This window comes from Coptis chinensis, chromosome 7 (genome assembly GCF_015680905.1).
Source record: "Coptis chinensis isolate HL-2020 chromosome 7, ASM1568090v1, whole genome shotgun sequence".
Taxonomy (NCBI): domain Eukaryota; kingdom Viridiplantae; phylum Streptophyta; class Magnoliopsida; order Ranunculales; family Ranunculaceae; genus Coptis; species Coptis chinensis.
Genome location: NC_141462.1, coordinates 72130301 through 72155081, shown reverse-complemented (window position 1 = coordinate 72155081; position 24781 = coordinate 72130301). Strand labels below are relative to the sequence as shown.

Sequence of the window (24781 nt, the reverse complement as noted above, 5' to 3'; positions counted from 1 at the left end):
GATAAAGTCAAATTTAGTGTGCCAAATTATAGTCTTACTATATCAAAAACCACAAATTTGTAAGATTCAAATACACAATACAAGAAACAAATCCATAGAAGAAACAAGACGTTTTCATTCATTTCAATTCCACATCACCTAAACAACAACACTACCACTACTACTTACTATATTAAACTCTTCTTTCACATTCAGAAATCTAAAAACACCCCAACATTACATACAAACTAAACTTCCACCGTCACAAACATCAGGCTTTCTTGGGTGACCTAGTTCCTTTGCTAGGAGACTTAGGAGCCTTTTCAACCTTGTCAGCCTTGTCATTCTTCTTTGGTAACAAAATAGGATTAATATTAGGCAAAACACCACCATGAGCAATAGTTACACCAGCAAGTAACTTCCCCAATTCCTCATCATTCCTTATTGCCAACAAAACATGCCTTGGTATTATCCTATTCTTCTTATTATCTCTAGCAGCATTTCCAGCCAACTCCAACACCTACAAAAATAAGAAACCACAAATTAGAAAAAGTAATAATATATAATAATAATAATGAAATATAGAAATGATAGGGTGGTATACCTCAGCAGCGAGATATTCTAAAACAGCAGCGAGGTAAACAGGTGCACCAGAACCAACACGTTGAGCATAACGGCCTTTTTTCAGATAACGACCGAGACGGCCGACTGGGAATTGAAGACCAGCTTTCACAGATCTTGAAACGGACTTCTTCTTGGGCCCACCTCCTCCGAATTTCCTTCCTCCTGCTCCTTTCTTTCCTTTCCCTACTCCTCCTGCTGTTGCTTCCATCTCAATTACTTGCAAATACTTAAAATGAGAGTAAGAGAAATTTTTGTGTGTTGATTGTGTGGTTTTTAGTGGGTGGGGAGGTGTGTTTATATAGTGGAGGGTGTGGAAGTTGTATTGGGTTGTAATCCGTGTGGACACTGAATGGACCAATGGGAAAACAGGATTTGTTTTGGTACAAGTTTATTGGGGTTGTAATCTGTGTAGTGGAGAGGGGACCAATAGGAAATGAGGATTTGCTTTGGTGGGGTATAGTGTGATGCCGTAAGTTTTTGGGGTTGGTTTTGGTTTTGAAAATTTTGAAATGTCATCTTTTCATTTTGGCTCCAACTTTTTGAGAGAGGCGAAATTTGGTTTGGGTGAAAATGCAAGTGGGCAACCCATTTTGTGCGTTGCACACATGCTACCTGACCAATTAACACACCTTTTGTGCGGTTTTATTTATGTTTGGGTATTTTCGAAATTTTAAGTAAACTGCTGGAATTTCTAGACAAATATGGTTTTGGTGAGGTTGCATCCCAGTATCTCACCGATGAGTGCCTGCCCGAGTATTTATCTTCGAGATGATCAATAATTTAAGGAACATTCACCAAATGCACCAAGTAGCAATTATGTTAAATTGTTAGGGGCATCTCCAATGGGGGTGTAAATTACACCTCCACATAGACGCTACCTAGGTGCTATTAGGATTTTACAATTCCAATTGTAAATTATTGTAGAGTCCATAAATATCCACTCTCTATTATTCCCAATGAAAAAGTGTAAAAAAGTTCAATTTTAAACTCGGATAACACTTCAAATGACGTCCCTCTTTAAATTAAAGTGAGACGTCACTTCAAATGTCGTCCGAGTTTAAAATTTTCAAATTGTGACTTTAGAAATAGATAGAGACGACACTCCAAGTGACGTCCGAATGTTTTTTTACTCAGACGTCTGTTTCAGTGTCGCCCGGGCTTTTTATTAGCTGATAACGAGATGGGGAATTTCCTACCCTCTCTATCAACTAATATGTTACGGTATAACACCCCCATTGAAAAGAGTTTTTTTACATTTAGGGTGTAAAATTCTCACTTTATACGGTTTACACCCCCCATTAGAGATGCCCTAAATAACCAAAATTGGTAGGAAAATACCGAAAGAAAAATGTCTCGGCAAGTTAAGAAATCTCGTGATATATTGGCAATCTATATAAATCGACTAAGCATGTGGAAAAAATTGCGGAAGGTCATCAAAAGGGACAAGGACAGCCATATGTTACCATATCATAGTGCAAAATATCGCAATAAATATTGATATTTTAGCAAACGATATATAAATATCGTGATAAGCTTGGTGATATATATAACTGTAAATATCAGTGATATTTTAATGATATTTATAATATTTTTGATATATTGTGATATTTGGAGATATTTGACGATATTTTGTTTAGATAACAAATTTATTTTATATTTACAATTATATTTCAAATAAATATAAATTATATATCAACGATATTTGCATATCAAATAATGTAAAATATTCCCCAATAGAAAAATATATCCACGATACATATTAATAAATTAAATATCGATAAACACCCATATCATGATATTTTGTACTATGTACCAGATTATCAGGCCTTTGTTGGGTTTTTCTGCCCATTAACTCAATAGTACGTGAACATATAACTACTCCTGGAATCATTTCTCTTAATCATATACGAAAAAACAAAGTAAGTAACCATATCAATACTTGGTCTCACCAAATAGAATGTCAATACTTATAGTAGGCTAATGAACAGTATAAATTACATAATTATGCATAGCTATGAGATATGAATATTATATTGGTTATTCATTCAAATTTTTTTGTAATGTGAAAACCTCACTCTCCATAAAAAGAAATAACTCGCTCTCAATAAAAACCCTTTGACTTCTTTATGTTTAATAATATAATTTTGATTGAAGTTTTGAGAGAATGCCCAATGCAGCGAAAATCATATTGAAACTATATAAATAATAAGGTATTTCCAATCATACGTAAAAAGATATAATAAACACCATTTTAAATGCAAAAACTATACTTGTCTAGACATTCTCACTACTATACATATAATACAACAAAAGCTTTGAGGTTAGTTAAATGCAGTTGCATTCAGTTTTCAATTTTCCGTTAACTATTTTTCTCTAAGGTTATTTCAATGCATTTGCATCCAGTTTTCAATTTTTCATTAATTATTATTTGAAGTTAGTTCAATGCATTTTACAGTTTCTGATTCCCATTAATTATTTTTAATTTGATACTAGTTCAATGCATTTGCATCCAATTTTCGATTCACCGTTAGTTATTCTTTAAGAATAGTTCAATGTATTGTCATCCAGTTTCCGATTTCCCGTTAATTATTTTTTGATGTTAGTTCAATGCATTTGCATATAGTTTTTCGATTTTATGTTAATTATTATTTGAGGTTAGCTTAATGTATTTCCATATAGTTTTTGATTTTATATTAATTATTATTCGAGGTTAGTTCAATGAATTTGCGTCCATTTTCGGATTTACCGTTAATTATTCTTCGAGGTTAGTTAAATGCATTTGCAACCAATTTATGATTTTTTGTTAATTATCCATTGAATTTAGTTTTATACATTTGAATCCAGTTTCCGATTTCATACTAATTATTATTCATTGAGGATTTCCTATCAGTTATTATTCATTGAGGTTAGTTCAATGTAGTTCCATCCATTTTCCGATTCCCCGTTAGTTATTAGTTTAATGCATTTATATCTAGTTTATGATTTCCTGTTAATTATTATTTTTTGAGGCTAGTTCAATGCATTTGTATCTAGTTTCCGATTTCCCATTAATTATTATTCTTTGATCGAGGTTAGTTCAATCCAATTTGAATGAGTGAACAACCATTTGTCGACAATTAGGTAACAAACATACCATGACATGTTCTGGTGTTGTTTCCCATTGGCCCATGCAATATTTTGAGAGTAACAAATGATAGGCAATGACTGCAATTCCAGTGACCAATAATCCTACCATGCATGTGGATCATTATATTAAGGGTGTGAAAATTTGAGATTTTTGGTACGGAGTGATTGGTGTTTGGTTTATTTCCAATGTTAGCCAAACATGATTGTTGAGATGCTTATGAGGTATGGTTTAATGGTTTATATTAGATGGACTTGCTAATTAACTAATTCATGAGTTGAAGGCTGGTTCATAGCGATAAAAATTGCTCTAGTTTGTTTCGTCACTCTAATCAATAATTTAGCTGGAGCTCGCACCAATATATTAAATTGATAATCAGACTATCTAATCATAATAACCAAGATTCATATTTATGATATATCGAGAGTTTGAGATCTTGATACCTTTTTAAAATTCCTTATAATCACTGCCAATATATAAATTAGATGTCTTTCATAAGAAATATAATTTTTAAATATACTAGCAAGATGCACGTGATGTCAAACAAAACTTATCGAATAGTGTAAACATAATTTGGGTGAGCACACTTACAATTGACATTATGCCTGAGCAGACACACTGGCAGCCATTTAAAATTTGAATTGAATGGAACTCCATTCCTCTTTGATTTCCAGACATACATAAGCAATAAACTTTTAAGTATATATCCAAATCGCATGTACTTTAAGCTTCTCATCCTAGCAAGTGCACGTTACAAACAACAAATATAAAAGGTTAGTGCATCAAAAGCATCTATGTGACTTTATTCACTGAAATCAGTATCCAAACTTTAGGTAAATAAGTAATATGCAACCGTAGGTATTGAATTGGAAGAATGGGACATACCCTCCATAGCTGAGTCATTTGGTTTGTTAATCAATCATCCAAAATGGAGTTACAATGGCATATACGGCACAATGGCATACTCAGTCTACATAGGATATTACATAAATATAAGAATTAAAGTACACCGCTAACAAAAAGAAGTAGGTCGCTCTAACTTGTCCTCCACTATAATAGCTGATATGTTGTAACCAGCTACTCGCATGTAGCAGGAGATGGATGGGGAATCGATGGAAGTACGTTCTTCTTATGAGTGTTCATGCGTTGGGCGTTGGCTTGAAACTGGGTCCCAGATACGACCATAAACTAATTATCAATAGTCAAAGGGAATGATTCTCGTATAGTAACTGCATTATGAAATGGAATGCATCGTACTCACATATATGCAAGAAGTCATCAAGAATACAACCCATCGAATCATATCCATTGATACTCCAATATTAACCAAGTATCTTTGGGATGAACTTAATTCAATTATAAAAGATTTCTTTACTCATTTAAAGAGATTAAATTTCAGATTGTTATAGTTATCTAGAATTATAATTGGATGGCCTTTTTATAATTCATTGAATTAGATATTTGCTATTCTAACATGGATATTTTAGGCGTTCGATTTATCGCCAACTTTCTCCATTAAGCACCACCAAATATAGTAATATACCATAATTGTTTTTTTTTATTGTACATTATTCACGAAGATTATAGATGAAGATTAGTTAAAGGATGTGAAAAATGATATATACAAAAGAGTTAATTAAACGATATATATATACAGCTCGACTCCTAAAATGACCTTAAATAAGTACCAAATCTAAAACACCCACAACTTCACCTACAAAATGATTTAACTATAAAGTGGCAAAAAATGATCTTTATGATCTGCTAACTATAAAATGATTTTGTGCATATGATCTGCTAACTATAAAGAACATCTCTACAAAAATTCAACTCATTTGACAATTTTTAACACTGGCAAAAAATGAATGCAAAAACTAGACATTTCTGGACCTTTATATATATATATATATATATATATATATATATATATATATATATATATATAAAAAAAGTGGAAAACAATTTTATCTAAGTTAGAGGATATCAAACGAGTTTAATTTTTGTAGAGATGTTCTTTATGGTTAGTAGATCATATGCACAAAAGATTAGGGTTTAAATTATTTTGTAGGTGAAGTTGTGCGTGTTTTAGATTTGGTACTTATTTAAGGTCCTTTTAGAAACCGGGTTGTATATATATATATATAACAAAACAGTAGTGTGTAAAGAACACATAAATTTACTCAAAAAATTTATAAGTTTCTTTGAGAAATATTATTGACATAATCATACTGCTATACAGACATCATTCATGACCTTTTCCCCAAGGCATATTTTACCAACTACCAACTTGGTTTATAACTGATTTAGTATTTATTCTCATTCCAAATGAACTAAAGAAGTAAAATATCAGAAAATTGAAACCGCCTAAGCAGTTCTAGAATGACCCCTATAATTCCATAAAGGATGGACTCTCACAGGGTTAAACCCTTTCCTTGCTTTACCAAAAAAAAAAAAAATCCTTTGCTTGCCATTAAGTCTCTTAGCTTGGATCCACTTTCTTTCACGTATATTGCAATCTTTACTTCAGTAAAAAGGTTAACAACAACCCCTGCCATGAGGAAAAACAAATTTTGGGCTAAACTTGGGGATTGATAACTTATTTACAAAATTTGCACCTAATTAGTGGAAGTTCTCATTCATTGATCTTGGTTCGAATAAACTCAATGGTCCCCTTCCTGATAGTCTCTCCTCTTGTCTAGCACTGAGAGCTATTAATTTTGCTAGGAATAATCTCAACAATCAAATTCTCGAAAGCTTCAAGAATTTGCAATCCCTCTCTTACCCATCGCTTTCTAACACCAGCATTCATAATATTTCAGCTGCTCTTGCTGGTTTACAGCAATGCGAGAACTTAAAAACCCTTGTGCTCACCCAGAACTTCCAATCTGAAGTGATGCCAGCGGAAAGTTTGAGAACCTTACAGGTCTTGTAATTGCATATTGTGGCCTAACCGGATCTATTCCACAGCGCGTGGCTGAGAAATTCCACCAAATAGCAGTCGTTGGATATATCGTTGAATCACTTTAGTGGAACCATTCCAAATTGGTTAGGCGGGATGCAATATCTATTTTACTTGGATTTGTCGAACAATTTTCTTTCTAGAGAAATCCCAAATAGCTTGACCAAATTGGAAAGCCTCATTGACTGTAACATCTCGTTGGAAGAACCATCTCCTGACATCCCATTTTTCCTTAGACAAAACTAGAGCAGTGTTAGAGTATGCGATAATGTGAGCTCGCATTCAAAGATTTCTTTAAATTTCTAACAACCCGAACTGAGTACACTACACCTAAAGTTTGCCAAAAATCAAATATAAAGAACACAGAATTTTGCCTTTCCAGTTATTAAAGACACAACAACAAATCAACAATTTCAAGTGTTGAGTGCAAGGTGCAAGTGTTGAGGATCTCTTAGTTTCACCTCCATACCAATCAAAACAGTTAATAACTTAATATTTTAAGACATTATAGACATCACCTTTGATGCTTAACATAAAGCAAATAACATGAAAACTCTTCAAGGTTTTTGAAGGACCCCAGTCGTTGCCTTTCTAAAAGATTTCTAATAAGCATGCACATTATGACGGAGAATGTTTTTTGGGACAATCTAACCAGAATTACAGCCTGGGCAACATCTTCGTTTCTTCCTGTTTTTTCAAAAGACTGAGACATGGCAGCCCGTGTAACTAAATCAACACATCTGTCATGATACATAATTTAAAGATCAAGAACTATACATATTCCCGCTTTTCATAATAGATTCTAACGGATGCTAGCCTAATGTGCAACACCAGTGCTGAGTCTGGGGAGGGTAGGATGTACGCAGCCTAACCCCTGTAGTTGGAGATATTGTTACCAGAACTCAATCCTATGTCCTGGCCACAACGGGGATTGGTTTTTAGATTATAATTATTAGCAACCATAGTGAACTTGCTGCTCCAAAAACCACATACTCAACTTCCACTTTTGTCTTTTCTTCCTTATTTCTACATCTTACTAAAGCGAGAAACATCTCTATGTTTTTTCTAGTCTTAACGTGGTATTAGATAACTAACATGAGGGTGTCAAACACACACATACTTGGGACTTGGGAGCCAACGAACCTTTGAGATCTTTCGGGATTCCATATGTTTGAGATCCTCCTCACACAAAAGTAAAAGTAAAATAACAATAACATAAACAATAATACTAATTACTCATCCATCCACTTTAAAAATGTATGCTACACTTCAAAGGTAAAATCTTTGAGTATTTCGCCACTGAGACGTCAGACGTCTCACATAACACCAGAGTCCAACACTAAAAATAATACTCTTATTCACTATGTTACATGAACACGCCATATTTTAATATGTGTTGGATACGTATCCATGTGTCTGTGTCGGACACTTCGTCTCTGCGTCGGATATGGACACACGCATCCGTGTCGATGTAACTTAGCCGATTAGCTAAATAAATACTGAATTAATATAAAAGTGCAACTTACTGGGATCAACATCGGTGAACATTGCGGTACCACCAAAGTCACATGTCCCACCAACACTCTGCATTTCATGGTAATAATCATTGTAAGCAAAATAAGCATGATTAGGAAGAGTGTCAGTGTCACACCCCGAATTTCGACAGAATTCGGAAAAACATTATTTGTTCCCGACTCTTCGATCTCCGAGGTGTGACGCACTCTCAACTCCCAAAAACCCATAAACAGTTTAAATATGCGGATAATAAAAACCAATAAAATTTTTAACTTAAACAAAAGTCTTCTTCATGACAAAGATTCACAAATAAGATTAGGTTACAACTCTCCTTTCAATAACTCTTTAATAAAATTTACAAATGAAAAATACAAAAACATTGTCTAGACTGAAATTCTATATCACCTCAAGGGAAAACAAAACAAATCCTGAGATACAACGCTAACGCAAACCACAAGCAGCAACCACTCTTCTTCAACACTAAACCTGTCAAAACTTATCAACTATGTTCATTGAATGAACACACCCGATAAGCAAACATGCAAATCGGGTCAGCATTATAAAAATGCTGGTGTGAGTAGCTCTAAAAACAACATATACTTATACAAATATATACATAATCCATACGGCAGTTAGTTCCTCCACCGAGGCGCCTTAACTTTCAACGACCAATATAACATACTCAAGTACAATAATTAAGGCAGGTAGATCCTCCACTGAGGCGCCTTAACTTCCCACTAACCACACAACAAACTATACGCATAATAAATAAGGCATGTAGTTCCTCCATCGAGGCGCCTTAAGTTCAACTAAACAAATAACCAACATATTACCATAATTAGATTATTTCAGGCGTTCTTTGCGTGTCCCTAAAATCACGTCGTATCTATGTTTTACCTAGTTTTCCTGGCTACCACAATCGCTACCCAACGCCGAACATGTACATCCACATACCTCCCCTTACATAATGAACCACTCCGTGCGTAACCACCCTGAGCGGGATGCCGCACACCAGGTAAATCCTCACACGGAAGCCAAATATATGTAAATCATCGCCACTATTCGCATAAAATATTGCGATCTCGTTCTATATTGCGAACGGAATAATCAAGCCACTATTCGCTCACGCCCGGAGGGCCATTCAAATTTTATTGAACGCCGGAGGGCCAATCACATTACTTACGCCCGAAGGCCATTCAAATTAATTGAAACGCCAGAAGGGCCAATCACATTACTTACGCCCGAAGGCCATTCAGATTAACTGAAACGCCAGAAGGGCCAATCACATGAGTTGTGGTAGCTAGGTTCTAGGATTTTCGTTACGTAATTTATTCAGGTGTCATACATTAATGACTCATAATAAAATTCCACTATATCACGTGCAAGTCAATTACCTTATTGCACTAAGCCACCATATTTAGACATATCTCAATTATTTCACATAACCACTTTTATTATTTCACGTGCCAATATATTATTGCACTTCACCACACTCCCGTGGGCAAATATTAATCAATACTATACTACCTCATAGTAGCATCTCACATATATAATAATGGAGCGTTTATATACATTTCTCAAAGATATTGCATTAATATATATACTCCAACATATTATATCATGTCACACTTACTTCAACGTATCGCATACATTTTTAGTATAGCGTATTAGGAATATAACGTCTCCTAACATCTCAATATCGTCACGTGTCAAAAATACACAACATCAATGTCCAAACTTTCTTAGATACTGACAACCAAATTTATACAAGCTTCCACAACATTTTATTACTACATGTGTCCATATAATATACAACATAAAACGTAGCACAATTAGACAGTCCACAGTCCACAATCAAAGCCCAATATATATATGCTTTACATACTACTCACGTCAAATCTAAATTAGATAATGACCAACCAAGTTATATAATATCCGACAACGTTTTATTATTACATTTATCCATAAAAACAAATATGTGAAAAACTGGAAAAGTCAACATTCCACAGTCAACGGTCAACGGTCAAAGTCGACACGTCATGGTCAACGTCAAAGTCAAAGGTCAAAATCAAAATCAACATGTCATGGTCAAAGTCAACATATCATGGTCAAAGTCAACACCTCATGGTCAAAGTCAAAGTCAACCCATCATGGTCAAGGTCAACACATCATTGTTTAAGTCAAAATCAACACGTCATGGTCGAAGTCAACACATCATGGTCAAAGTCAACCCATCATGGTCAAAGTCAAAGTCAACCCATCATGGTCAAGGTCAACACATCATGGTCAAAGTCAAAATCAACACGTCATAGTCGAAGTCAAACTGTCATTGTCAAAATCAAACTGGTTTCCATGTTCGACAAGTTCGGGTCATAGCCATGGTTCATGGCTAAGGTCAAAGTCATGGCTCGTGGGCTCATGACCATTAGGTAATGGATTCGGACCGGTGGCCAAGCCCAAACCTTATAACCCGAAAGTCTAAACATTTAACGACCCAATTAGATCTATTTTAAGTCCCATAGACCGCCCCAAACAATATTAAACGGGCCCAAAACTTATCTTGAATCGCCCAAAACTAATTGGATTCGCCCAAAACTTTAAATTGAACTGGTCCACAAATTTAAAACAAAACCGGGCCCAACATCAACTCGAATCGCCCATAGGCTAAAACCAAATTAGTCCGCCCCCAAACAAACAAAGCTAGGGCCCAAGAACTTAAAACATTTCAATGACCCAACTAACCAACCAAGCCCAAGAGAAATCGACCCAGCCCCAAGCCCAGCCGGTCATCTCCTTCCTCCAGCAGCCACCAATCTCCGGCCACCACCATCTCCCATTTCAACCAACCGAAATCACTCCCCAACACCAACCCTACAACTTTACTAAAAGCCAAAACTCAATTCTTAAGTTTAAAATCCTTAACTAAAACGGATCTCGAAACCTTCATTGCGCCATTAATGGTCGCGACAAGCTTCCAATAGCATTCACGCCTCCTCACTACCCCCATTCATCAAACAATCAACCCACAACAACCCAACATTCAAAGACACGACCAAAAACAGTTCAAACTACCAAAAATCGCCCCCACCCTAGAATCACAAGAATGGCGTTCGGCCCATTAAAGCCATCTCAAGCTTTGGCGGCCTTTACCATCACCCAAACAAAACAACAATAACCCTCCAAACCAACAATCCATCCCCAACAACCGGTTCAAACCAAAACCCAAGCAACAAGTTTAATTTAAATCGGCGATTTCGTCCGCCATTAATGGAGCTTCGACTCCCATCTATCGCCCTCACACACCCTACACGACGACCCCATCACTACAAACCATTCAAGTGACAACTTACAAAAAAAAGTGATAGGCGACGCCATTACGCTGTTCGTGCTTGAACAGAGCTTCCACAGTTTAATTACAAAAAACGCGAAATTCAACAAAGTTAAATAATACAAATGACACGAAGTCCAATACAACAGATAATGAAGCGACATACAAAACATAAACATTAGACAGTATACACCGATACCCGAAAACCATAAATCCGGTGAAATAGCAAAATAGCTACTCACCTTTACGTAACAGCTCGACGAATCATCCTAGTCCGAATCGTCGCGCTCCAACGCTCGAGCAAACAAGCTTCAAGCTCTGCCTCCATTTTCATTATTTTTTATTATTTTTAAAACCCTATTCTCTAGAAAAATGTGTTTATATACTTGGGTCCGAAACCCAAGCCCAAAACAGACTCGGGCCCAAAAACCAAGCCCACATGTCCCGAGTCCAATCCAACCAATTTTTTTAAAATAAATTATTTAATTAATAAATAAATAAATAAAAACGTATTTTAAAAATACGGGCGTTACAGTCAGGCTCATAGCAAGGACTCCCCTTTTGAATGGCATCACAATTAGCTTTCCCAGACCCATATGCCCAGTCCAAACTAGCTTCCAAGGAACTTGGATCTGCATCTTCTTTTGTAGTGCAGAACACACCCTTCGATGAGTTCCCATAAATTATATCCGAATAATTCAAACGAAAAGGGTACACTGCAGTTCCATTTGTATACAACATGCCCCAGTTCTTCTTAGATACGGGACATGGCCGACTATCTTCATTGAACATCTCATAAATGTAAGTGCTGACAAGTACTGATGGCTGGCTAGGGGGGCCTGAATTATTGAGCACCCATCGGATCAGATTATTGTTGTAGGCTTCTGCATTCTCTATAGTGGCAGCAGGCTCATTGGTTCCACCAAGCCAAGCCCATAAAAATTGAGTGCTACCATGGAGTAATAAGCGACATCAACCATCGCATCAAACATGTTGGAGTAACGGAAGACAATGTTGGGATCGACGATCTGTTTGATCGAAGAAAGTGGCTAGAAAAGAGCATACTCAATCGGAAAAATATCATCTCTGTCAGTGTAACCATAATATGGATACGCATTTAACATGTAAAAGGATCTTGTTTTCTTCAAAAACTGGAGGAATTGGTATATGGTAGAGTTCCATGTGGAATTGAAGATGGCTGTTGAGGGAGGAAAAGGCCTATCAATCATGGACTGGGGACTAGATACTTTGACCTGGAAACTTAGATTTGAAGCCACAAGAGCATGATGAAGGCGATTCATTGCCGGAACCAGCATGAAAGCAGCATGCAGAATTGTAGTTAAGACCTCAGTGCCAACATCAATTGCTGTGATATTAGTTGCCGGCAGGTAAGCAACAATATTATTATTTATCCAAGCTGCTGCTACTAATGGGGACTGTCAAATCCCTAAAACATCTTCGTTGGTAACCCCCACCATTACTTCAACCCCAGTGTTTGCCAGAGCAATCAACATGCGACGATCTGCATCAAAGAGTCGAACATTAGTGATCTGTCGAGCTTTAAGGATTGACACCACATCCACAGGAACTGTCAAGTTTCTTGATTCAGTGCCTATGTTTATTCCAACGAATGCACCTGGGAGTTTTGAAGAATATGGATTAGTATAAGAACATAGAACACTAAAACCATTTTAATACGACAGCCTAGTTCTTTGTTACGATCAATATATTTTTGGCAATATAAGTCAATAGGTCACGACACATGGTAAATTTGCTAGTGTGTCCATATACAAAAGAGATAAAGTGTTCGTAACCATTTTACCCGTTACCTTAACATCTTAGCACTTTCTCCCAGCTTAATCATACATTTTTATTAGGAATATAACATCTAAACACTTCAATTAATGTAACCTTTAATTTAACAATGTAAAAAAGGAAAGGAGATGCATACCTTGACACCTAGGCATATCAACTTGAAAATACATGGAGCGATAGTCTTAGAATCTCAACATAACTGTGTAAGTTAAGTGTTGATCACCATCATACATTATCATAGTCCTACAAAAGAAAATTATGAATTGCAATTATATGAAGCAATTATCAAAGCCAAAAAACTGATGTGAAACGAAAGGCGTAAACTGTGCTGTTACAAGGTGACAGAATAGATTCCTCACTTGTCAGCAGTACTTAACATTACTTGGATAGTCTGCAGTTCGCAACGGTGGAACACAAAAGATAACATAGGGAAACTTATTAAATGACTCACTTCTTTTCAATGATGGACTTACCCAACCTTAATCAATTCTTCATGATGATTTGTAGTCACAATATGGCCAGAAATTTGGCAGCCTGGATGTTCCTTTAACCACTAAAAAAAAAATCAGTCCAAATTATTCATTTAAAGCTTAAAATTCTCAAAAAAGCTAATAAAATTAAATGCAAAAGTAATTGTTGATATGTTATCATTGTCCTTTAGTATTACGCGCGCTGCGCCTGCAATGAGTCTAAATGTTTGAATAAAAAACTTGTTATACTTTAAAATACTGGTTGGTCGACAAACTTCAACTGTGAGAATCGTAGGAATGGTCGCTCATTCTAAAAGATGCAAATATATGGGCTCTTGACATAGTGATCCTGACATATCTGTGGAAATCATTGCCATTTGCTCTACCGTGTTCAACAATTTTACTAAACAACTAATATCCGACTTACATACATATAACCTGCTCATTGTTTTTGGAATGGGCATCAAAACACTGAAGTGTCACTCATCACTCAATTTCTTCTTATGTCGGTTCAGCATCATCTTCTCCTCGAGTTCGTTCTTCCAAGAAAATGTGGGTATGGCCACTCCACCATCCCCCAACGGACAACACAAGACTTAATCAATCAGAAATATAGTTTATAAACACCAACTTATGTGCAAATATTAATAAATTTTTTACCTATGAACCTTTTGGTTGGAAACCCGAGAAAAAGATGGATACTATTAGAACATAGTTATTTGTTTTGTGGCATAAACAAAGGAGACATTTCATCAAAACATTGTTATTTGAACATAGCTACTGGACGGAAACTTTAGATGGGATTTTTTGCACCATCAAAAGTCATTTTTTTTTCAATTTGATACAGTAAAATCAAGGTAGACTATCCAAGTAAATTTTGATAGCAATTTTGAGTTAATGCATTTTAGCATGACCCATATTCTAACATTTAAACTAAAATACTTAATATTGACTTCTAATTTTTCTTGGTAGGACAGGTTCCTTGGGTGAAATAAAAACCCAAACTTAAAAAATGGAAATCTAACCTTTTCTTTTTGACAATCAAAACTCATACAACAAAGCAATCGGCTTGCTAGAGACATCGATTCCATATTTAATGTCACTGGTTTTTATAAAGAGAGAGATGAACACAGAATTATAAGATCAAAAACTTACTTTTGATAAGATCAAAAGGTAGATAGGAGATAAAGAGAGTGGTCTTCCTCCAAGGCACTTTCTTCTCTGAGCTCTTCTTTAATGGTTTTACACTCAACTTTTTTTTTTTTTTTTTTTTTTTTTTGGGTCTTACGGGGAGAAACCCAAAATTAAAAGAATGAGAGTAGTAGTTTCATTGTAATGAGGGGAAAAAAAATATGAGAAACAAAAGAGATGGGAGACGAAGGGAAAATAATCGCTTCTTATTCTTTCGTTAGACTTTCCATTTTCTTAACGTCTTATTAAATAACCCAATTATTACTAATTAAATGCCATTTATAGTAACTTATAGTAAGGCGTACAATTCAAAATGGTGAGAAATTGGTGTTTTAATGTACCACCCACATGAAAAGACTGATTGATCCTATTCAAAGGTGTTAAACAATATGTTAATTTAAGGACAGTATCGGTACTGAAAATTTATAAATGCATAAAAAGACAAAGTAGTCCTCATTAATTAATATTTAGGCATTTGATTTAATTATTCATCCAGAGGTATTATGCATAAAAAAAATACCCGGATGAATTTAAGAGGCCACGATCATTATAGGATATGCTACTAGTAGATATAATGTACCTCGGGATTGAGTATTACAGTTGATAGGTTGTTAATGATTTTGTATTATGAATAGAACTGCTACACATAACGACGTCATTATGTGTATTTGCACATTTACGGTATTTGCATACTTATGGCACATTAATCCAGCTTATTGTCATAATCATTTATCTATTAGTACTTTGGGACTTCTTAGAGAGAGAGAGTGAGTTTGGTTTCTTTGGTCTCTGAGTAACTGAGTCAAACTATCTATGTTGAACTTTTGGTAACGAATCTCGTTTGAAATTCCATATGTATATTTTTTTAGAGGCATCTGCCATTAGAAGAAAGTCTTGATACAATTGACAATTGTGCTAAAATTGTGTCATAATTAGCACCTCATAGGTGTACAATTCAAACAATAATGTTCTTCAATAAACATGCTAAAATTATGAGAAAACAAATGCATTAGTGGTATAGTCTGCTCCAAAACTTCAAATGGACAATGTGTATTTTAATGTTGATATCCTTGAATATTAGGCTAATGGCTTGGTTAACATTAATCTTAGGTTAAACCCAAAATAATTTACTCATCAATTTTAAATTTTTTTTTTTATTTGGACTTCTCATAATACTTATTAGATGCCCAACAGATAGTATATATACAGTCCCACTCTGCAACCGCTCTGCAAGGTTCATAGCAAACAATGCATAATGAATATCGTTTAAGGTAACAGGTTGAGTTAACATATCGTTATCTAAGATATATCAGTAACAGTGCAATCAATAAAGGGAATGTGATCGGGATACAAGATTTGGAAGTAGCAGACAAATTAGAAAATAAGTCTTTCCTAGTACTAAGCCAATTATCATTTTCATCTCCTCACATTAAAATCTTATTATGATGTCATGTAGAGTTAGTAACATTATGAAAAAATATGGTGTTATTATCTCCTAAAGAAAGCTTTAAGTATCAAGATTTATCAGCCCAATTTTCTTTAAATTCGTAATTAAAATTTTGTTAGCATTTTATTTAATGCGTCAAAAGTCAAATCCACTCAATATACACTAATCCATACTTCTCATCCACTCAAACCAAGAGTTGAGGATGTATTACACAAAAAACCGTTTTTTGAGTGAATTTTTTTACACAAACCCAAATCTAAATGAAAAAGATGCCAAATCAAAAGCAACAAATTGTGCTTATTAAGTCTACTCAACCTGATGCTTATTAAAGAAATTAGAGTGTACTTGGGCGAAATTATTCCTTGGGCTGTAATCCTTACTCTTAAATAGACGGAGTTGGAACATAACTTTATAAGGAGCGTGTCAACACCAAGCAAGTACAACACAACTTATAATAATTGTTTATAGAGGGGTATTTGTGGAAATAAAAAGTGCAACTACTTTCTTGTCCGTTTCTAAAGTTTATTGACTGATTTGGTCTAGTTTTTAGTAAGTAACTAGATTTTGGACCTGGGCATACGCCCGGGATCTATTAAATATTTTATGTTCTAAAAAGGCTTTGCAAAATGTCTCACACAAATTTTCGAATCAGAATATATTTTTATTGAAAATAAACCGAAATACATTAATGAGCAACGATTATTATGCTTAAGTACTTGGAAACTAAGGAATCAAATTGAGATAGTCTCTTCACTTTGTGGTTTATGATATTAATCTATAATTTTCAAATAGAATTATCTTAAACTCGATCTAGCTTGTATAATAGTTTTCTTAGATTTATGGTGATTTAGCGGCAAATTTTCGAATTAGAATATATTTTTATTACAAATAAACTGAAATACGTTAATGAGCAGCGATTATGGTGCATAAGTACTTGGAAACTAATAAATCAAATTGAGATAGCCTATTCACTTTGTGGTTTAGGATATTAATCCGTAATTTTCAAATATAATTATCTTAAACTCGATCTAGCTTGTATAATAGTTTTCTTAGATTTATGGTGATTTGGCGGCAAATTTTCAAATCAGAATATATTTTTATTGAAAATAAACCGAAATACGTTAATGAACAGTGATTATGGCGCATAAGTACTTGGAAACGAAGGGATCAAATTGAGATAACATATTCATTTTGTGGTTTATGATATTAATCCGTAATTTTCAAATGGAATTATCTTAAACTTGATCTAGCTTGTATAATAGTTTTATTAGATTTATGGTGATTTAGAGGTAAATCATCACCGCTTGCCTTATGAACTAATATGTAGAAATCACTAAAACAAAATGAATTTTTCCATATCCCCAAAGAATACACTACTTTCACACTTGAAAAGATTTATCACATGAATGTGTCCTACGAACGGGTGTCGTTATATTAAATTATTCTAAAAAATATTAGCAACTATGCATATCTATGAGATATGAAAATTATATTAATTACTCATTTAAATTTCTTGCACCACTCTCTATAACAAAGAAACATCAAATCTTAATAAAACTCATCGACTTCTTTTTATTGTTAGGTTTAACAATAGAAGTTTGATTGAAGTTTTGTGAGAATGTCCAATGTGGCGAAGATAATATTGAAGCTACTTGAATAGCAATACATCTCCAATCACAATAAAAGAATTATGATAAACGCTACTTAAAATGAAAAACTATATTTGTCGAGACATTTATTCCCCCTACATATAATACAAATATGTTTTAGGGTTTTTAGTTCAATGCATTTGCATCAAGTTTCTGATTTTAAATTAATTATTCTTTGAGAATGTAGTATGTTACATCCAGTTTCCAAATTCTCATTAGTTATTCTTTGAGGTTAGTTCAATGCAGTTGCATCAAGTTTTCGATTTTCCGTTAATTATTATTTGAGGTTAGTTCAGTGCAATTGTATCCACTTTATGATTTCCCGTTAGTTATTCATTAATGTTAATTTAGTATAGTTGCATCCAGTTTTCGATGTTTCGTTAATTAGTATTTGAGATTAGTTCATTGCATTTGCATCCAGGTTCTAATCTCCCGTTAATTACTCTTTGAGGTTAGTTCTATACATCTGCATCCAGTTTTTGATTTCCCGTTAATTGTTTTTCTAGGTTAGTTCGATAGTTTACAATTTCTATACAGTTTGCATACATGTAAGAGTCTGTTTTTATAAACTCACTTTCATTTTGGGTTCCTAATTATTTATGTGAGAAGGCTAAAAAAGCGGACATTTATGCTTTGAGGTCAGTGCGATGCAATTACATCCGACTTCTGATTTCCAACTAATTATTTTTTGAGGATATTTCAATGCATTTGCATCCAATTTCTGATTTTCCGATAGTTAATATCTGATTTTAGTTTAATGCAGTTGCATCCAGTTTTTGGTTTTCCGTTAATTATTCTTTGAGGTTAGTTCAATGCAGTTGCATCCAATTCCCGATTTTTATGTTAATTGTTCTTGATGGTTAGTTCAATGCATTTGCATCAAGTTTCCGATTTCCCGTTAATTATTTTTTGATGTTAGTTCAATGCAGTTACATCAAATTTATAATTTCCCGTTAATTATTCATTTAGGTTAGTTCAGTGCAGTTTCATCAATTTTTCAATGTTTCGTTAATTAGTCTTTGAGATTAGTTCATTGTATTTGGATCTAGTTTCCAATTTCTCGTTAACAACTCTTTAAGGTTAGTTCAATACATTTGTATATAATTTATGATTATTTATGCTTTGAGGTTAGTTCGATGCAATTATATCCGGTTTGATTTTCCGTTAATTATTCTTTGAGATTATTTCAATGCATTTGCATTTAGTTTTCGATTTCGATTTCCCACCAATTATTCTATGAGGTTAGTTCAATGCAGTTGCATTCGGTTTTTGATTTTCTGTTCGTTATTTTTTGAGTTTAGTTCAATACATTTGCATCCAGTTTCCGGTTTCCCATTAATTATTATCTTAGGTTTGTTTGATGTATTTGCAAACCATTTCCGATTTTCCATTAAATATTTTGCAAGGATTTGCATCCAATTTCTAATTTCATGTTAGTTATTATCTGACGTTAGTTTAATACAATTGCATCCAGTTTCCAATTTTTAGTTAATTACTTTATGAGTTTAGTTTATTGCATTTGCATAAAGTTTCCAATTTCCCGTTAATTAATCTTTGAGCTCAGTTATGTATTTAAATCCAGTTTCCGATTTCCTTTTAATTATCCAATGTGGTGTGTAATACCAACCTCTACTGATCCATCTGTAGTGTTCTTGCAAACATGACATAAAAAGTAAATTATGCTTGATTTACTATGTGGGATCATCGAAGATTATCCAGTTCCTGATTTCCCATTAATTATTCTTTAAATTATGCATGACTCACTATGTGGAATCTTCTAAGATTATCTACGAACGGGTGTTGTTATATTGATTATTCTGAAAAATATTTGCAAATATGCAGAATTATTATATATTAATATTATATTGATCACTCAACCAAATTTCTTATAACGTGAAAACTTCACTCTCCATTAAAAAAAAAACTCACCTTTGATAAAACTCTTCAACTTTATTTTGTTGTTTAATAATAGAAGTTTGATTGAAGTTTTGTGAGATTGCCTAATAAGGTAAAGTTCATATATATTTAAGCTACTTGAATAGCAAGGAGTTCCTAATCATATGGAAAGAGATAAGATAAACACTATTTTAAATGCAAAACTATACTTATCGAGACATTCCCACAACATATAACCAAACTATGTTTTGAGGTTAGTTCAATGCATTTGCATCCAGTTTATGATTTTCCATTATTTATATTTTGAGGTTAGTTCAGTGAAGTTGCATCCAATTTCCAATTCCCGTTATTTATTTTTTAAGATCAGTTTAATGCAGTTGCATCCAGTTTCTGATTTCTCATTAACTATTCTTTTCGGTTAGTTCAATATATTTGCATCCAATTTCCAATTTTCAATTTACTGTTAATTGTTCTTTGAGGTCAGTTCAATGCATTTGCATCCAATTTTTGATTTATCGTTAATTATTCTGTGAGATTAGTTTAATGCATTTGCATCAAGTTTCCGATTTCTCGTTTATTATTTGATAAAGTTGCATTTGCATCTAGTTTCCGATTTTCCGTTAATTATTGTTTGAGTTTAGTTCAATAAATTTGCATCCAGTTTCTGATTTCCCATTAATTATTTATTGAGGTTAGTTCAATGCATTTGCATCCAGTTTATTTTTTGAGATTAGTTCATTGCAGTTGCATCCGGTTTCCGATTTTCCTTTAATTATTTTTTAAGATTAGTTCCACGCATTTGCATCATGTTTCCAATTTATAATTAATTTTTCTTTGAGGTTAGTTCATTGTAGTTGCATTCAGTTTCTGATTTCCTGTTAATTTAATCTTTGAGGGTTAGCTCAATGCATTTGCATCTAGTTTCTGATTTTTTGACAATTATTTTTTTATATTAGTTTGATGTATTTGCATCCAAGTTTTGATTTTTCGTTAATTATTCTCTGAGATTAGTTTAATGCAGTTGTATCCATATTTTTAATTTTATATTAATTACTTTTTAATATTAATTTAATGCTTGCATTTGCATCCCGTTTTATATATATTTTGTGATGTTATTTTTTGTATAATTGTTTTTAACTATGTTTTGAGGCCGTGTTAAGGATATATTTGAAATAAGTCAGTGCTTTATCATAGGCACTAAAATTGTATGATTTGTAATAGGGAATTAGTTTCTACAAAGGGCCGCGGTATTGACACCCCGATAAATGGGACTAGCACCCCTTTGACCAATTCAACAGTACTAGCATCCCTCCATTAAATATACAAAAAACACTAACGACAAGCACCTGCCGCGGGATCGCACAATCCACGACATCGGGTTGCCGCGAGATCCCATATCCCGAGGAAGGTGGCTTCCGTGGGTATTTTTTTTTTAATAGCCACCATAAAAAAAAAAATAGTTGTCGCGAGATAATTTTGTTTACTAAAATGGAGTCTTTGTTTGTGTTAATTATCAAAACTCTTATTCATTAATTTGATCACAAAATTTTCTTATAGCATATAAAAATATTTGTCGCGAGATAGCAAAATTATAGCTCGATTGTATATTTTTTTTGTCATGGTTTTGGTGTTGTTCTTGGAGTGTATAAATAAACTTTAAAGAAAAAAATGAGGTATCCATATGTCGTGTGTGTGTTCAATAATAAAAATTTGAAGTGAAAAAAAAAAAAACAAAAAAAAATGTCTTTGCGGCAACCGCCGCCGTGGGATATCGCGATCTCGCGGCAACCTCGATCTTTGTGGATTGTGCAATCTTGAAGGATATGAGATCTCAAATAATCGCTTGTCGTAGAACTATGGGCATGTGGGGTGTAAAAGGACATATAAATAATAACCATTATTGTTTTACTTTTTGTCAAAGGGGTGCTAGTCCGATTTATCGGGGTGCCAATACCGCACCTCTTCTACAAATCACCTATTTTTTTAGCATTTTTTTTAGTTGATCAAATATATAAGAATTGGAACACTAAAAATGTTTGATTCGTAATAGGAAATTACTTTTTACAAATCACCTATTTTTTTATCAATTTTTTCATATTACAAATATATATAAGAATTGGAAATACACTCAAACTCTCAAAATATAAGAATTATAAATACACTTAAATTCTCCAAAAAGATTCCATATATATGGGATTGTAGGCTATTAGAAAAGACTATATTTCATATTAGAGTGCCACATAGGAGATTTCCATTTTATTAACTCTCATATTAAAAGTGCCTAAATAGTCCGAAAATATTCCATTAAAATTAGAGTTAAAAGTCCAATAGCTCTCATTATTCCTCTTAAAAGTAGAGCTAAAGTAAAGTCAATCATTATTTTAAAATTAGATCATTAATTTTTTTTAGTCAATCAAAAAAGATTTTACTGTCTATTCTCATTTTACTTTCTATATATACAGAGTAAAATACAAATGATAGAGAGTAAAATCCTTTGTATATATACAGAGTAAAATGAGAATAGAGAATAAAATTTGTTGACTTTAGCTTTACTTTTAAGGAGATAGGGAGTCATTGGACTCATCCTTATAGATCTCTACTTTAGTATATAGATAGTAGATACGGAGAAATGAATAACGTTAAAATTGGAAATACAAAATTCTCCAAGGAATCACCTCGTTTTGTAAGATTCTTAAAACAAATTCCAAATATCGCGTAGTAATAAAAAAACACCACCACGTAAGCAGAGATTACACACGAAAAATATCATTCACGGAAGCGGTTCATATTATTCCCACCTATATCTATTATAATAAAACGATTGCGTGGGGATCTGAAGTTAAATGTGCAAAAGGATTTGTATAAACCTTTTCAATGGACTGTATTAATTTATAATGGTTAATTAATTTATTATTTAATTTTCATACTAAAAGCAAACTAATAAATAGTATGGTTTTAAAGAGTTGTATTAAATTTTCTACATACATGGTATTGCTTTATAATAATTCTAATGGTTGGGTTTGATGGTCATGGTGAGTCTTAGGGATTAAGCCCACTTTTAAATCTCAACTATTTAAAACAGTAATTAATGTGGGGGACACGCGGTTGGGATCGTTTTGAATGAATTAAATGTTATGGATTAAATGGTTTCTTTATTTTCACACTTAATGACTTGAGAGGTTTCATTTGAAACAATTACATTTTATTTATTTATTATTATGAGGCTTTTTTTTTCTTTGTGCAAAAAAAATGTGTAAACATCCACAACTCCTCTCTCCCAAATCCCAATCATCCCCTTATTTGTTTAATTAAATTTGTAACAACTATGAATTACTCAATTTATGAATACTTCATTTTTTTTTTTTTTTTTTGAAATTGCAAGGAAGACTCCATCTTCTTCGAATTATATGTCTTCCGCTTTTCATTTAGGGTTCTAAGAATATTCTATAGGTTACTAATCTCTTAAATACTCCATAAGAATACTCCCTCATGATATATTTTCTCCCTCGGGTTTGCTTCATAGACAATTGTTTGCTAGATTTGCATCATTGCCAATTGGTTTAGAAGATTCTTACCTACAATCTTATATAAGCTCTTTTCATTTCCATTACATTGAAAATATTATAAATAAGAAATTATGTGTGATCAAACATTGAACTGAATTAGGCGGTTGGTATTATAGTTTCTAATAAAGAAGAGGTTTTTGATGTTATGTTATTTATACGGATGGTATTCATGTGAATAACTCTTTCTTTGAATGATAAGAGAAAAGGTTTATTCTTTGCATTTGAGAATCCGACAATTTCAGGAGTGTTATGGTATATATAGTTTTTCAATTTAGAATTGTTTTTTTTTTGTTATTCATAGTGGAATCTTACTTTTGGATCAAGTAGTTTCATATTCCATCAGATTTTTCTAGCATTATTATGTAGATTTAATATTGTGTTTCCCCTTTTACTAGATTTTTGGGTGGTCTTTGGTGTCATCCAAAATCGTCGGTGTTCTTACCGCCTTCCAATTGGCATGGCACCTTTGCTTTGCTTGATAAGCGTCATTTGATTTATATATTTAATAATTTTTTGTATTTGGGTTTTCTATCTTTTCACTGACAAAACCATGTTAGGGATTCTTTTCTATTTTTCTAGCATTATTATGTAGATTTAATATTGTTTCCCCCTTTTAATGGATTTTTGGTGGTCTTTGGTGCTATCCAAGTCCGTCAGTGTTTGTCGCCTTCCAGTGGCATGGCACTGCCTTTGCTTGATAGCGTCATTTGATTTATATATTTAATAATTTTTGTTTTTGGGTTTTCTATCTTTTCACTGACAAAACCATGTTAGAGATTCTTTTCTATTTTTCTAGCATTATTATGTAGATTTAATATTGTTTCCCCCTTTTAATGTATTTTTGGTGGTCTTTGGTGCTATCCAAGTTAAATGGAGTGTTTGCAGCTTTCCAATTGGCATGGCAATTTTAATAAGCGTCATTTGATTTATATATTTAATAATTTTTTTTGTTTTGGGTTTTCTATCTTTTCACGGACAAAAAACCATGTTAGGGATTCTTTTCTATTTTTATTATTGTTAGATATTTTCTTTTCATTATGTATTATATAATAACTATTGTTTCTTGAATCAGATGATTGGTCGAGTATTGGGGTTCTTATACATTTCAAGGTACAAAGTTATCAATTTAAGCATCGAGGTTTTCAGTGCGACTTTGGAACCCCTCATTTCTCAATCATGAATATATTTTTTTCTATTAATTCTTTATTTGAAATATCA

At 33.3% G+C, this 24781-nt stretch overlaps 1 protein-coding gene and 1 pseudogene across 2 annotated transcripts; both read right to left on the bottom strand.

Annotated features, from left to right (window-relative positions):
- Window positions 1-95: 95 nt before the first annotated feature.
- LOC147488716 (putative histone H2A.1) lies at window positions 96-961 on the bottom strand. The gene is made up of 2 exons (XM_086570404.1): window positions 584-961; window positions 96-499 (listed from the first exon to the last, which is right to left on the bottom strand). Exons 1-2 carry the CDS (start codon window positions 809-811, stop codon window positions 251-253), a joined length of 477 nt encoding a protein of 158 aa, XP_086426530.1. The 5' UTR covers window positions 812-961; the 3' UTR covers window positions 96-250.
- Window positions 962-11927: 10966 nt separating this feature from the next.
- LOC147488715 (glucan endo-1,3-beta-glucosidase 4-like) lies at window positions 11928-14770 on the bottom strand (annotated as a pseudogene). Its single transcript, XR_015200956.1, has 3 exons — window positions 14253-14770; window positions 13481-13897; window positions 11928-13165 (listed from the first exon to the last, which is right to left on the bottom strand). The product of XR_015200956.1 is annotated as a glucan endo-1,3-beta-glucosidase 4-like (transcript).
- Between the last annotated feature and the right edge of the window lie 10011 nt (window positions 14771-24781).